The sequence below is a fragment of the Amblyomma americanum genome, chromosome 4 (genome assembly GCF_052857255.1).
Source record: "Amblyomma americanum isolate KBUSLIRL-KWMA chromosome 4, ASM5285725v1, whole genome shotgun sequence".
Taxonomy (NCBI): Eukaryota; Metazoa; Arthropoda; class Arachnida; order Ixodida; family Ixodidae; genus Amblyomma; species Amblyomma americanum.
Window position 1 is genome coordinate 53671099 of NC_135500.1, and position 12712 is coordinate 53683810.

The window sequence follows — 12712 nt, forward strand, 5'->3', positions numbered from 1 at the left end:
TAGCCACCAAGAAAAGCATAGCCGGCAGTCGAGTCACATGCATCAGCCAAACAAACAGCGGTGTTGGCTCTTCTATCAGCTGCCGATCCTCCCCAGAAGCGCTGCTGGCCGTTCCGAGTGGCGATGCCGCTGGTGCCGTCGCGATTGTAACAGCGGCCTCTGACACCACTATGAACGCCCAGTGCACAAAAGATTCAAAAAGCCTTCTGAGCAAACACGCAGAATAGCCGAATGCTACTGGGTAGAGCCATAGGTTAGAGCCTGCGTTCATGATGGTGGTCTAGCGCAGCGCGGTGCATAAAATATGAGAGTAAAAATATTTTTTTGTAAACCTGGGTGATGAGTTAAGGGTGCGCAAATTATGCGTGTATATACGGTATATATTTTTGTAAAAGAGAATTGAGTTATCCATCATGTTTTTGTCTTTTGGTGAACTGCATCACTTGTGCTACCATATAATTGTTGCTATGCCTCATTTCCATTTTGTGCACATGCATCGTTGTCGTAACCAGGTAAAAGTGCATCTCTAAGGTTGACTGGACCTGCATGGTTTAGATTGCAGAAAATTGGCATTTTTTTTAATGTGCAGCCAGATTTTTTTTGACATCGTGTTAGCAGTGCGTTCTGTGAGCAAGATTAATCAGAAATGGTAATGACAAGGCTGTAGAAAGGCAGAGCACAGTATAACTTGCGAGCAGTTTTTACTTTCTAGAAAACTAGTGTTTCAGATATGAAATGGCTGTGCCAAAGAACGAAGGGAAATGCTATGCATTCAAGCGATGTCTAAGTATTAAGTGGGGACCAGTGCAATAAGGTGCACATGTTACACCTTTATGAGCACGCTTACTGCAAATAAATTTTTCCCACAATTAACCTGTACAGATTTCTTTTCTTTGACAGCATGAAGCACGGCTTGCTTATTTGTTGGCGTGCCAAAAAGATTTAGACTCTGAGTTCACTTACTGGTACCGAGTATTCAGTTCTTAAAGCCTTGCATTCACAGTGCTCCTCCGAGGGAACTTACTGTCACTCTGTGCCAAAGTTTTTTGTGTATCTTTGGCTGTTCAGCATGAAACAGCAAAAGGTGACGCTTCCTCATGGCATGCCCATATTATCTTGTGGGCCCCTTATATATCAATAGCAGCAGAAACTGTCATGGGGTGCTCCATGTGCTCCTCGAGTTTGATATACCTCATTGGAGAACATAAACCTAATTGCCATCATATCCCTGCTTGTAAATAGTTAAAGAATCGCAACTTAGTGAATGAATAAAACATGTGCAGGCCCATGTCCTCAGGCATATCAGCATTCTTATTTTCAAGCCAAGCTGCAATCCGCTGAAAATGCAACTGCACAGTAAACTTGCCAAAACTCTTGCTATGCGAGCGCCTGGTCCGCATGCGAAGGAAGAGTATGGTGACAGCGCCATGATCTTGCAGCAGCGGCAGACAGGGAGGGAGCACCCCCTGTGCAAAGGCCATTCAGAGTGTGCGCTGCCGCTGTTCGGACTGCATACTTATTTATTTATAAATAATACAGTGGGGAAGAAAGACTTACTGCACCTTTCCTCATAAGCAGTTTTCATTTCCCTTTGACTGGCACTCTTTTTCATGCTTTGTGCTGGCTGCCTCAGTGCCTGTGGTACAACACTGCAGCAATTCTGGCGGGGGTGTGCCAGCCCTGTTCATGGCTGCTTGCCGGTTCACCACGTCTGATTTCAGTGCTGGTCCAATCCTACTGCCACCTGTCCCGTGGTGCTGAATCTGTTGCCAGTGCTGAACGAGTATTTCTTCTACATGGGCATAAAGGCTTTTGAGGTTGCACCGGGCAGGCTTGCCCTCGACGCCTCCGAGCTCAGGATAAACTTTGGCAACAACCTGCACATCCAAGCCACCTTGCTGCACTGCCTGCTGACCAGGCACCGCTGCGTTGAGGTGCGTGGCTTCAAGCTATTTTTTGCTGTCTAATACAACCACCATCCGTCTTAACAAATTTTTTGCCTTTAGCTGGTGTGAACACTGCACAGGCTCATCATGCTGCATGTGAGTAGCATGGCTTTCCAGACTTCCAGCACGTTAACCCTCTGTGCAACAGCTGGACATATGGCCCACTTGTTTCAAATGCCAGGAAAATGGTGCACGTTCGTACCCTATTTTTGTGTGCTGAGTTCTACAGAACTATAAAAAAGCCATTCAGTGTGTTTTTATCTTTCGCCAGTAGGCTTCCTTGGTGTTCTGTGTGTTTTTACAAGTGCGGGTGTACAGTTTGGCAAGTATCTTTTTGGCGAGTAAAAAAGTCTTGAAAAGTTGTTCAGCTTTTAAGCATTTTCCATCTGTCAACTACCTCATAATACTTCTTGAAGCAATTTTCAGTTGTAATACCAGTTGTTTAATATACATGCAATAGACTGAGGTGAGAATAAGAATTATAATTTAGGTCTTTTTGCAATGGAATTGGTGCAGCTGTGTACCTCTCTTTTCTGGAAAACCAGTAGGTAGTAGAAACCGCAGTAGTAGTAGACATGATGGCATTCAGTTCCTAGAGTCATATTAGGAGCAATTTTACCATTAATATGCATGTTAGACATGCACACAGCTTGTGCTTTATAAAAGGTTAAAGCGATGCTGAGGACAAATTTATGTGTGCCTGTAATGATAGAATACTGGGTTCTAATTACAAAGGGGCCACTTTCGTGGGAAATGGAACTTTTGTCAGCTAGGAAAGATCAGAAAGTGAAACATAGTTATGGCCATCTCTAGCAGTTTTCTCAAGGCAACTGCAGTGGTGTCAAGGCAGATTTTTTTTTTTTTTGTGCCTGGACCTTTGAGGCTTACCTACACCGTTTTTCGCTTCCAGACAGTGGCGTAGCCAGAAAATTTGTTTGGGGGAGGGCTCATGTTGCAGCGTGGCCTCCTCATAGAATATGTGGAAAGATCAAACGCAACAGTAATAACTGCATTGCCATTGACAATGCCATTGTGTATTACATAACGCTACACATTGTCTAGACAAGTGAAATGTGTATTTTTAAATAATAGAATGTGTTCGTATGTCTTAAAAATCGTGCAGACATGATCAGAAAAACTTAAAACTGAGCGGGGGACAAGCACAGCAGAGAAGCAAACAGGATGAGTTCGTCCTTCTGTGCTGTGCTTGTCTCCTGCTCAGTTTGATGTTTTGTAATCATGTCACACCAACTATCCCCTTGTAGTTCACTTGTGGCAGACATAACTGATGCCAATGCTTCCATGTTTTTGAGTATTAAGTAAAGGAAATATCGCATGAAGTCTAGTGCATGCCATTGATATGAAAAACGTAAGGGCCAAGAAATTAGCAAGTAGAGGACAAATACTTTAATAAATGTTTGTCGTTCATGATTCTTTAAATTTTTGTACATATGCAACGGCCAGGGAAAAATCTCATTGACGATGTCCTTCGTTTCAGTGTACTGCACAGCAGCAGCTGTCACCGGTCATGTATTGCGAGTAATTGCACCGAAATTTTAGTCTTAACAGCGAGACATCGATAGGCCCTTCAAAGTTTTTTGCTAGGATGGGGCCCCTTGTGTTACATGACTCCAGGTGCATTGGAGTTGCCACGAAATCCAACCCGAGTTAGCAATGTTCGTGCCCAAATGTCTTTTCTAGTCTGAAAAAAGACACTGTAGGTGGCAAAATTCAGAATGACTTCTGGCGCTGGTGGTTGATTTGATCGGCGGTCTGTGACAGTTTGAAAAAATTTGGGGGGGCGGGGGGGGGGGGGGGGGGGGGCTGAAGCTCCCTGGCTATGCCCCTGCTTCCAGACACTAATCACAGAGTCCGCAGGTTTTAAGAGTACCCACCTGCTCGATCGCTCATGGTACCTAGACTTGCAGTTCTAGGCAACGAAGAGGAATTGCATGCAATGTATGGAAAAGGCATTCAAAGAAAGGAAAATCGAATATGGGCATAGAACACCTTCTAGGCTGTCTTGAGAAAATAAACAAGTCAAGGTTTTTCTAAGCGACACTCCTAGGCAACGAAAAAGAGTTTTCCTCAAATGTACCAGTGTCTCACCCATTGAACCTGGGCAAAACTGGATGGGCTGACTTGCCCAAAGTAACATAGTTGTACCACTATTAAAAAAGTGACAAGCTCTCATGTTCATCTGCATCATCATGACAAGCAAATAGAGCCTGTAGCTTCGCTGTCGTAAGGGTTGACACTCACTAAAATTCGCCTTCTACATGCTCTAGTGTCATCAGGTCTGTAAGTGGCTGACGAAGAAGGCACTTTTGTATGTGGAGCTGACCTACATCAGTCACGGCGCAGGAGGCCATTATAAAAACACGTATACATTTCGTGAGCTTGCTCAGCAAGTACATGTATGCCAAGTGGATTTTTTAGCAGCTTAATATGGAAGAAATATCTGTGACGAAACTGGCAACCTTCTCAAGCACCCGGCAATGCTGCATTGTCTCTAAGGACATGCAATGTCCGTAATCAAATTAACGTTAGAAATGGTAGACACGCTCCGTTCTACGATACAAAACGTCACACTTATTCACCTCCAGAAATTTGATGTTATAGCTTTCATTGAAGTGATGATAGTGAATTTTTATGGCGCAAGGGCACCTGTGGCCAAAGAGCGCCATGGCACAAGGTATTTTTCGTATGCTCAAGGTGAGGTCAAAGACCCATTTCCCAAGCATTTCACCCTGATTAAGCCGAGCACCAGGCCGGCAGAAGCTTATACCCATTGTATCACCGGTAGGTACCCGGCGGCACTGGGGATAAAACCCTGCACCTCCCGCATGTGAGGCGGATGCTCAACCACTAGGCCACCGCTACGATGTTTCATTGAAGTGAAACCGAAAGAATGGGCTTCCTCTGTAGCTGCTGTCCATTGCCTCCCTATATGGCAACTGCAGCAGTCCTTGTGGACTAACACTACCTAGTGTAAATGTTTGTAACCAGAGTGGTAGACCCAGGAAAGAAATTGCTTAAACTGTTGTTTCCAACATTCAAAACCCGCTGGAGACACCTAAACTGTTCCAATGTGGAGGCCTTACTTGAGGATTGCTTCCGTGGTGAGCTGAGTAGAATCACACTTGTTTTTAAACTTCAGGGGAAACTTGCAGTTGTTTGCCAATAGTGGCAATCTTGTGTAAGGCAAACAGTCTCTTCTCGAGCATGTGAAGGAAAGATTGTGACATAAGGAAGAAATCAATGTCCTAGTGTTTGAAAACGGCCAGCAGGAAATTGGGACAGTAGACTGTTGATCTGTGCTTTGGAGAGGATTTAAAATCATTGACATCAGTGGTGACAAACAACCCTTGTATAATGGGTGAAGGACAAAGGCAGATCAGGAAAGCAAGATCCAGCAGTTGTCAGTTGGTCTTCTTGCTTTGCAAGAAACAAGCTTAAACAGTTTACAAGTCACTGTTGTTTGAGTTTTAACTCATACAGTTTCACTATTTTGCTTTGTTTTGTGTTTATAAATTCTGCTTGCAGCATGCTACTGTAAATATAAATATATATTTCTAATCGTGAGTGGGCGGAAAGTGTGAACCTAACCAGGTCACCTTTTTCCGTGTGCTGTCTTCTTCAAGCAGTTAACGGTGCCTTCTGCTCTGTTTGTAAGCAGTGGCTGGAAGGCATGTAAAGAGAGTATGACAGCTACGAATATTTCTTTTTGCCCTATTCTTTTCAATTCTCTCCATCTACCTATCTTTTCTGTTTTATTCCAGTAAAAAAAAAACAGTGACCCACCGTGGTGGCTCAGTGGTTAGGGCGCTTGGCTACTGATCCAGAGTTCCTGGGTTCGAATCAGACCGCAGCGGCTGTGTTTTTGTGGAAGCAAAACGCTTAGGTGCCCGTGTGCTGGGTGATGTCAGTACACGTTAAAGATCCCCAGGTGGTCGAAATTATTCCGGTGCCCTCCACTACGGCACTTCTTCCTTTCTTCTTTCACTTCCTGCTTTATCCCTTCCCTTACGGCGCAGTGATATATGAGGCAGATACTGCGATATTTCCTTCCCCCAAAAGCCAATTATTATTATTATTATTTATTCCAGTGACAGCGAGAGCATGGGGCGGACTTGCAAAATGAATCAAAATGGAGTGGAATTCAAGCGATAATATATCACTCGCCCCGCCTCTTTGTGGATAACAAAGCACTATGTCACCATGCATGCGTTCCATAATGAACCCTGCATTAAAAAGACAGTCGTGCATAATGCTCTTCATGTTTGAAATGTGCTTTTAGTCATGCGCGCTCAGTGATGTTGTTTAACAGAAGAACTTGTGGGACACTTACTAGTTATTCGTGGTAATGCAAAAGCATAGAGTCTCATTGTGCGGCCCTCATTACCACACATTACACACAGTAATGTTCTTGTTTTTTTTCTAATGTGCGAAATCATTTCTTCAGTGTCCTCTTCCCGTGCACGCCTGCCACAATTGGCAGGTGCAGGCTTCACACAGACTAACCTGGCCTGGCGGTGTCGCTTTTCTTGAGCCAGCGAGCATTCGCCAGCCTGGTGATGTCACGTCTCATTAGCCAATGGGATTTCTCCGTTCTGGTGATGTGAGTGCCCACCAGTGTGACGACTCCGTTTGGCGGGTTTTCACTCTCATGAGGCTTCTATGCTATCGCCTAATAGTGCCCCTTCTAGTTCAGGAGAATCATGCCTGTGGGCATTAAATTAATATATTTTTAAACTGTGTATGACTTTAGAAAAAAGTGTGCTAGTTATGTCTTGTAAAACAACAAAACAAGACAGAGTTGGTTCTACTCTGCTAAAATATGGCCTTGTGTTGCCTTTCATTTTATCTGCAGGTCGTTGAAGGGTTGTGTTTCATGCTGCCACGCTACCTCCAGCTGTTCTGTGATGCACTGAGGAGCAGTGTGCTGAGAACCCTTCGACTGGACAAGTGTTGGCTGACAGGCACAGCAGTGGAGAGCATCGTTGCCGCCATACGTGACTCTGAGCACATTGCGGAGCTATCTTGGAATGAGTGTGTAATCACCTCTGGCAACTTGCAGGCTGCTGAGGGTGCCGTCGCTGCCTATATCGCCAATGCCAAGTTTCTTCGCATCCTTGATGTGCAGGATGTTCTGCTTTTGTGCAAGTCTGTGACGCTTGTGAAGTCATTGGAAAAAAATGTGAGCATCGAGAGCCTCTTCATCAGCTCATCAATGTTACTTGGTAAATGTGGAGATACCTTTTGCCGTTATCTTGCCCACAATGCAACAGTGAAGAAACTTTTCATTTTCTGCAGATCCAGGTTTGATATATTGACGGTGGAGAAGGTCTTTAAGGCCCTCCTGAAGAACTCAACTCTGCAGTCACTGGCCATCAAAAAATTTTACCCACAGCCTTTTACCCTGCGTTCGTTTGCCACTCTTGCTACTCAAAACACAACCCTGCGTGAGGTCAAGTTTCTGCAGTGCGAAGGGCTGTCTCTTTTCTTGTATGGAAGGGAAAGTGCTGCATCGTTAGAGTGGATGACCTCGCCTTTCGTGATGGCCTTGCGGGGGACATCTTCACTGCGGAGGCTCACTTTTACCGCATCCGTTTTCTCCGAAAACTGGATCCGCCTGCTTTTGGAAGCAGCCACCGCCTGTCGCTCACTGGAGGAGATCACCTTTGGCGGGACCATGTACCAGTCCTCATCCATGCCATTTTACTGCTTATTGCGAGACACGTGTATTGCTGACAAGGTCAGGTTGGACTCTTGTAATATGCAGCCAGAGGTATTCATATCGGCCCTGCAGTCATGTGGCAAGATGCTGAGCAAGGTGCGCCACCAGTTGGAACTGGATGCATTGAGCTTTCGCAATGTTGTCACAGCCGTCATTCTTCATGACCACATCACCAAGTTAGAGCTCTATGTCGACAATTCGGATTCCAGAATGGGCATTGAGCACGTGTCCCTCCTTGCCACCTACTTGTCTTCGACACGAGCCTTGAAAGAGGTCTCCTTTATGTTTCGTATCTCTGAAGAGTGTGTTCACATTGTTGTCGAGGGCCTTTGCGAGAACACAACGATAGAGAAACTCTCTATCAATTACTGGTCCATGCAGTGCAGCGATGTCACCAAGCTCTGCAAGTGGGTGGCGGCCAGCAGGAAGTTGTGCCACCTTGTCTTCTTGAATTCTGGCTACCATGCATGCAGTGTGCTCCTTGAGAACCTGGCTCAACTGCTTCCTAATAGCTACACACTAACCCATATATGCACCTCATGGTACCCCAGCAACCTCCACATATGGAAAATTGTCGAGCAGCTGAGGCAGCGCAACCTGTCACTTGTTGAGTGCGCTGTGGAATTTGTGCTAGGCTTGTCTGTTAAGCGGGCAGCAGCCGCTTTCGAGCGCTTGTCATGGCACCCGCAGGTGATGTCCAATGTTCTGCTTAAACTCCAGAGCAGCCCCTCTGAAGTGAGCACAATGCTTAATGAGTGCAGGCAACGTGTGCGGATGGATTTCTGGCAAATTACGGGCGTCGTGCGCAGTGAACTTGTCTGCTATGAGAGGCTCGATGGGCGAAAGCAAATCCATGAGCTTGGAGTGGATGCTTGGTTGTGTGTACGTGACTTCTTGAACATCAGTGATGTGCTGGATGAGACAGGTAGGATAAAGTCACAAAAGCGGAAGCGACGATGAAGTAGTGCAAGTGATGACGTGCTCTCTTGTGCAATATGTGGTCTTTTCATTTTTTTCCACAAATGCATCAGCGGGGCTCAGAATGGACCTTAAACATTGGAACAACTGATCAGAACAGCTATAGTTTTAAACTTCTGCTGCCTCTCGGAGTGACTATTGGATGCACTGAATATTGCAATTTCATTTTCACTTGTGTGTCTGTTGTCGGGAAGCTGCAGCTCTATGTCCAGCACAGTGCCTCATGCAACTTTTATATCTCGTTGACTGTTCACAAAACCCTGTTCTGTAATGTAAATTGTGTCTTATATGCAGGTTTTTTTGCTAGAGAGCTTATTTGCAGTGTTTCTGCAGAAAAAATTTAGGCTTTCCTCACGATTTTTTTTTCTCAACTCAGCCATGGCTCATGGTTTTCCCCCCATATGTTCTGGCCTGTGTTCAACCGTAGGTGGAATCACTGCTGTTACTTTATTTGTATTCTTTTTGATCATCCCCACTGCTTAAATATAATTCCAGACACTGCCCTTTGACTAAAGTGTGTAAAAAAATGTGTGCTGCTGTAACCTTAGAACATCTTGGAGCATTATGCCATGTTTGTATTCTTTTGCTGTTCTCTGAAAAGATGTAGACAAAGTTAAGTTTTTCCCACTGCTCTGAGAGATATGCACTTTCAAACAATGTCTCTCAGCTGCTCAAAAATATGAGGGGGCTGGGGAAAAATTCAGCGGTGTTTTCTTGGTTTCCTTACAATTCTGTAAGTTTTACGTTACAGCCAAGAATATCGAACAGGAACATTCACATGCCTATAAAATGTGCACAGTGTCAGTAGTTTCGTTTTCGTAGTTGCGGCATGTTGGTTTAGAAGCTTTGGTTCACCTTAACAGTGAAGTTTGAATGTCTTGACTAATGTGTTTCATGTTTCCTTGTTATCTGTTTGCATTCTCATGGCAGCAATGGATGCAGTAATTAGAAATGCTAGTTCCCTTTTGCATGTAAAACGAACAGAAACCAGATTCTACTTGAGAGATTGAGTGACTGCTATTTGGAGCACAAAGTTAATTTAAATGCCAGGCTTACTCCGATGCCAATTTTTCGCTGCAACTAGAAAGCTTTCAAAACATTTTTGCTGGGCTTTATAATGAATGGTTTGAAGCACCATTGGCTATAATACCAATACCATATAAATGCCTGTTTGCGCCGCTCTTTTTTGCAGATTTGAGGGCCAGTTTTCGGGGTGTGGTCCATACACGCGATTTGCAAAAAAAATTAAAATAGAAACACACCAATCAGGAAGTCAGCGGCATTTATTCCACTTTCAGTCGCCACTCACAGTGTAGTCCGACTCCGAGCTGATGCTGTGCTCCGGTGCACGCGCATCCCACAAGAAGTCGCACAGCATGTCTGCTGTCAAAGCGTAGCTGTTTATTCTGCGCTTCCATCACTTAGCAGAGCAGCTCTTCTTCCTGCTCTGGAAACTTGCACTGCTTGCCTCGGAAAGCGTGCTTTTTTCAGCTTGTGTTCCTCAATCCATCCTTTTGGTTGCATTATCGTCGGATGCACTTATCGGCCACATCGAATTTCCTGCCTACCGCGTGCTTGCTGTGTTCAACAGCAAACTGCCAGCCTTGTAGCTATTAAGGTGCTTACCCATCGTGCTAAAACTGCTAAAACTACAATGCTCGGTGGCAGCACGCGAAAGCGACAAGTTCCACAACTACGGTGAACCACAACTCTCATCCCTTTGACAGTCATGAAACACTGGAGCTGGTGATATTGATGCTGATATTTTCTTATTAACTTATTGGTCCGGCAATACATGGTACTGCTCGTGGGGCAGGACAAAAGGAGGTAATTAGTCTCCTGACGACGCCCTGGCCCCACTGGGCACAACAGCAGCAGTTGCAAAATACATGTAGACAGTATATATACAGTTGGACATAACATTGATCACCGTACAAAAATGCGCATGACGCATTTGACAAGTTCAAAAAAAAAAGAAACACGTTATTGTTAACATTTTCTACACAAATATTGAAATCAGGACACTATAAATTTGCAATTAAAAATTATTATTCGTACGTGCTTGGCCTTCTATTTGAAGTGAACAGAATTTGTATTCTGCGTTTGGACGTTCTCAGACTACATGTTTTTGTGATCTCGAGAATGTCTGGATAATTTATTACATAATTTGATAGTGAATTGTCTGCTTAGCATAATTTGTCCTTAGTTTTCCTATAACAATGAAAGTCCTATGCATATTGTGACCAGTATCTCTATTTAGATAGACTAAGAAATCGAGTGTAATAGCTTGATACTTCAGAAAATATGTATGCAGATAATTTCTGTATATATATTTCGTGAAAAGGTCTGATATTTTGTTCTCATGAAGGTTACAAGGTGTACATTTTTTTTATATTGTGTTCTAATCGCCCTTCACTGCAGTGCAGATAGTCTATCGTGAGTTAATTCCGGTTCCACATATTAAGGCACAGTAATAAAGTGTGAGTGTACAAGCAGCTTTTTGAGCCCGGGAGAGACAAGATTACAAAGGCGGCATAATATTCTAGTACATCTCGCTACTTTCATTCTTATATTTTCTACATGATAGGACCATGCTAGGTTCTACTGAAAAGTAACACCTAAAAATGAATTATGACCTACGTGCTCAAGCAATGCATCATTAAAGTTCAGGTTTGTATTGAAGACATTGGGCTAATTTTTTGAATAAAATATCATGTATTTTGTTTTCTTTGTATTTATTTGAAGCTTGTTTGTTCACACCCATAAACTGAGCTCATGCAGCCATGCATTTGACGTGGCTTCAAGTCCCTCAAGGCTCTCTCCGTCAAAAAATACACTGGTATCATCAGCATACAGCAACATTTCTCCCGCTGACGAAATGTTAACGATGTCATTAATACACAGTACAAATAGCAACGGGCCAAGTATAGAGCCCTGAGGAACGTCGTATTTAATATTACCTTTCCCCGTTGCAATGCCATGTATGGATGTGAACTGGGACCTCGCATGTAGATGGCTTCCTATAAGACTGTTTGGTGCCTCTAAAGCCATATGCTTCGAGCTTGTTGAACAAGATATGGTGCTGTATAGAATCAAATGCCTTCCGAAAATCTAAGTAAATTTCAATTGTAAATAACTTGCCTTCAATATTACGAATGATTTTGCTTTCATGCGCAGCAGGGCATTTCAGTTCTTTCCTTTTTGAAATCCGTACTGCTGTTCGATGATAACTTTCTTTGACAATAAAAAGGTACTAAATCGATTATATAGGATACGCTGTGCAACGTTGGAGAACAGTGATAAGACTGAGATTGGTGTGTAATTGTTTAACTGATTGTATTTACCACCTTTGTGTAATAAAGTAACACGAGCGATTTTTAATCCGGTTAAACACCAAGGGATAGCATTTGATTGTAACTATGGGTTAGGGGCTTTGCAATAACACTGGGAACTGCTTTAATCGGTAAGACCTTAATATCATCTTTGCCAGCTGCAGATTTGTTGTCAAGGGAATTCGACAGAGAAACAACTTCATATTCACATGGAGCAAGAAATACACTGTCATTTACGACATCATTAATATAATGTAAAAGGCTGCACTCTGGTTGGTTATCGGGCACGACCATTGGAGCTCCGGCATTTATGAAATAATTATTTAACACGCTGGCTATCGATTCGCGAGATATTTTCCCACCTATTTGTAGTTCAGATGCGATGTCTGCTGTAGGGCCGTTGGTCAACTCCTGAAAAACTTTCCATGTTCTGCTGCTATTTCGCGCTAAGTTCTCAAGCTTACGTTCAAAAAACTCGAATTTGGCTTTTTTTAAATTGAATTTAACCTCCTCCTGAAGCATTCAAATTCATGCAGTGTTTGAACGTCACGTGTTTTTAGAAAGACTAAACATTTTTTCCTTTGCTTGATGCACTTATAAAGATGCTTAGTTATTCATGATTTCCAGGCTTTTTTGTACTGAAGCACAGTTAATAAAGGAGAGGCAACATCATAGCAATGCTGTAGTGTGGAAATAAATGCATCATATCACTCAGA

General features: G+C 43.5%; 1 protein-coding gene across 3 annotated transcripts in view; it reads left to right on the plus strand.

Annotated features, from left to right (window-relative positions):
* Positions 1-11400, plus strand: part of LOC144127949 (uncharacterized) — a 53431-nt gene extending 42031 nt beyond the window's left edge. The window contains exons 3-4 of one of the 3 annotated variants that reach the window (XM_077660967.1): positions 1722-1934; positions 6820-11397. In XM_077660967.1, coding sequence (XP_077517093.1) covers positions 1722-1934; positions 6820-8646 — 2040 coding nt within the window. In that variant the 3' untranslated portion in view covers positions 8647-11397. Of the gene's footprint in view, positions 1-1721; positions 1935-6819 lie in introns of all 3 variants that reach the window. The other 2 variants (XM_077660968.1, XM_077660966.1) reach the window with 2 other exon arrangements.
* The last annotated feature ends 1312 nt before the right edge of the window (positions 11401-12712 follow it).